Below are 1,240 nucleotides of genomic sequence, written 5' to 3'. Positions count from 1 at the left end.
TCCCGTAGGGGGTTAGCAGCAGGCACACTAGCGAGCCTGTAATCGATTGTTCCGGTGTTGATTGGTGCTGTTTAGTTTGTTCCTTTTTGTTTTCGTTTTTGGTTTTGTTTTTGATTTCGACTCTCGTGGCCTCGAAGACCAAGACCAAGACGCTGCCGGGCGGGCTAGGATCGAGGAGTCGCGAGCAGTTAGTGGTGGGCAGGAGTGGAGCGCTATGGAGTACGTCTCGTCGGCGGGCAACATCTCGCAGGAGGAGTTCCTGGCGATAGCCGGCTCGAACGGGTCGTACGGTGGGGAGGTCGGTGGTGGCTCGCTGGCGCTCGGCGGCACCATTGTCGCCATGTTGAACGAAACCCTCGGCTCGGCGGCAGCGTCGGCGGCGGGGACGGAGAGTGGGGCGGGCAACGGCGGGAATCTTACGCTCGTGCAAGGCGCCTACCCGAGCGGCTACACGCTGCCGCACATCATCATCGCCTCCATCATCGTCACCATCCTGATGATCATCATCGTCGTCGGTAACATGCTGGTGATTATCGCGATCGCGACCGAGAAGACGCTCAAGAACATCCAGAACTGGTTCATCGCCTCGCTGGCGGTGGCCGACTTCTTTCTCGGTCTCGTCATCATGCCGTTCTCGCTCGCGAACGAGCTGATGGGCTACTGGATCTTCGGCAGCTGGTGGTGCGACGTGCACTCGGCGATGGACGTGCTGCTCTGCACCTCCTCCATCATGAACCTGTGCCTGATCTCGCTCGATCGCTACTGGAGCATCACCAAGGCGATCGAGTATCTCAAGTCGCGGACGCCGGCCCGGGCCGCGTTCATGATAGCCGCCGTCTGGATCATGTCCGCGCTCGTCTGCATCCCGCCGCTGCTCGGCTGGAAGGCGAAGCGACCCGAGGGCGATCTGCCGCAGTGTCAGGTACGTACATCAATGCTAGAACTAAACATTCCAAACGCCAACAATAGCTCTATACATTCGATGTATCGGGACTCCTGAGTAGAAATCTAATGATACCAATCATCATTTGCCACATCTGAGTTTTTCAATGGCGGAGAACACCTTTCACTATGTACACTGTAGCCCTAGATATGAAGTATATTTCTCTACTCCTGATACCTTTTAAACCGCCTGTTGAGTCTTAAAGAGTTGAAGTATATTTCTCTACTCCTGATACCTACCAAACCGACTCCTGAGTGGAAAACTAATGATACGAGTTTTTTCAAAGGCGGATAACAC

The 1,240-nt window shown here is 55.2% G+C and overlaps 1 protein-coding gene across 1 annotated transcript; it reads left to right on the top strand.

Annotated features, from left to right (window-relative positions):
- The first annotated feature begins 214 nt into the window (after positions 1-214).
- LOC131269320 (alpha-2C adrenergic receptor-like) lies at positions 215-1,000 on the top strand. The gene has a single exon (XM_058271672.1). It carries the CDS (start codon positions 215-217, stop codon positions 998-1,000), a length of 786 nt encoding a protein of 261 aa, XP_058127655.1.
- Positions 1,001-1,240: the final 240 nt, after the last annotated feature.

The sequence above is a fragment of the Anopheles coustani genome, chromosome X (genome assembly GCF_943734705.1).
Source record: "Anopheles coustani chromosome X, idAnoCousDA_361_x.2, whole genome shotgun sequence".
Classification (NCBI taxonomy): Eukaryota; Metazoa; Arthropoda; class Insecta; order Diptera; family Culicidae; genus Anopheles; species Anopheles coustani.
This window is presented reverse-complemented; position numbering and strand designations above follow the sequence as displayed.

What these genes read in the sequence shown, in the direction of transcription:
- LOC131269320 (XM_058271672.1), top strand. Translation starts at nt 215, where the DNA reads ATGGAGTACGTCTCGTCGGCGGGCAACATCTCGCAGGAGGAGTTCCTG.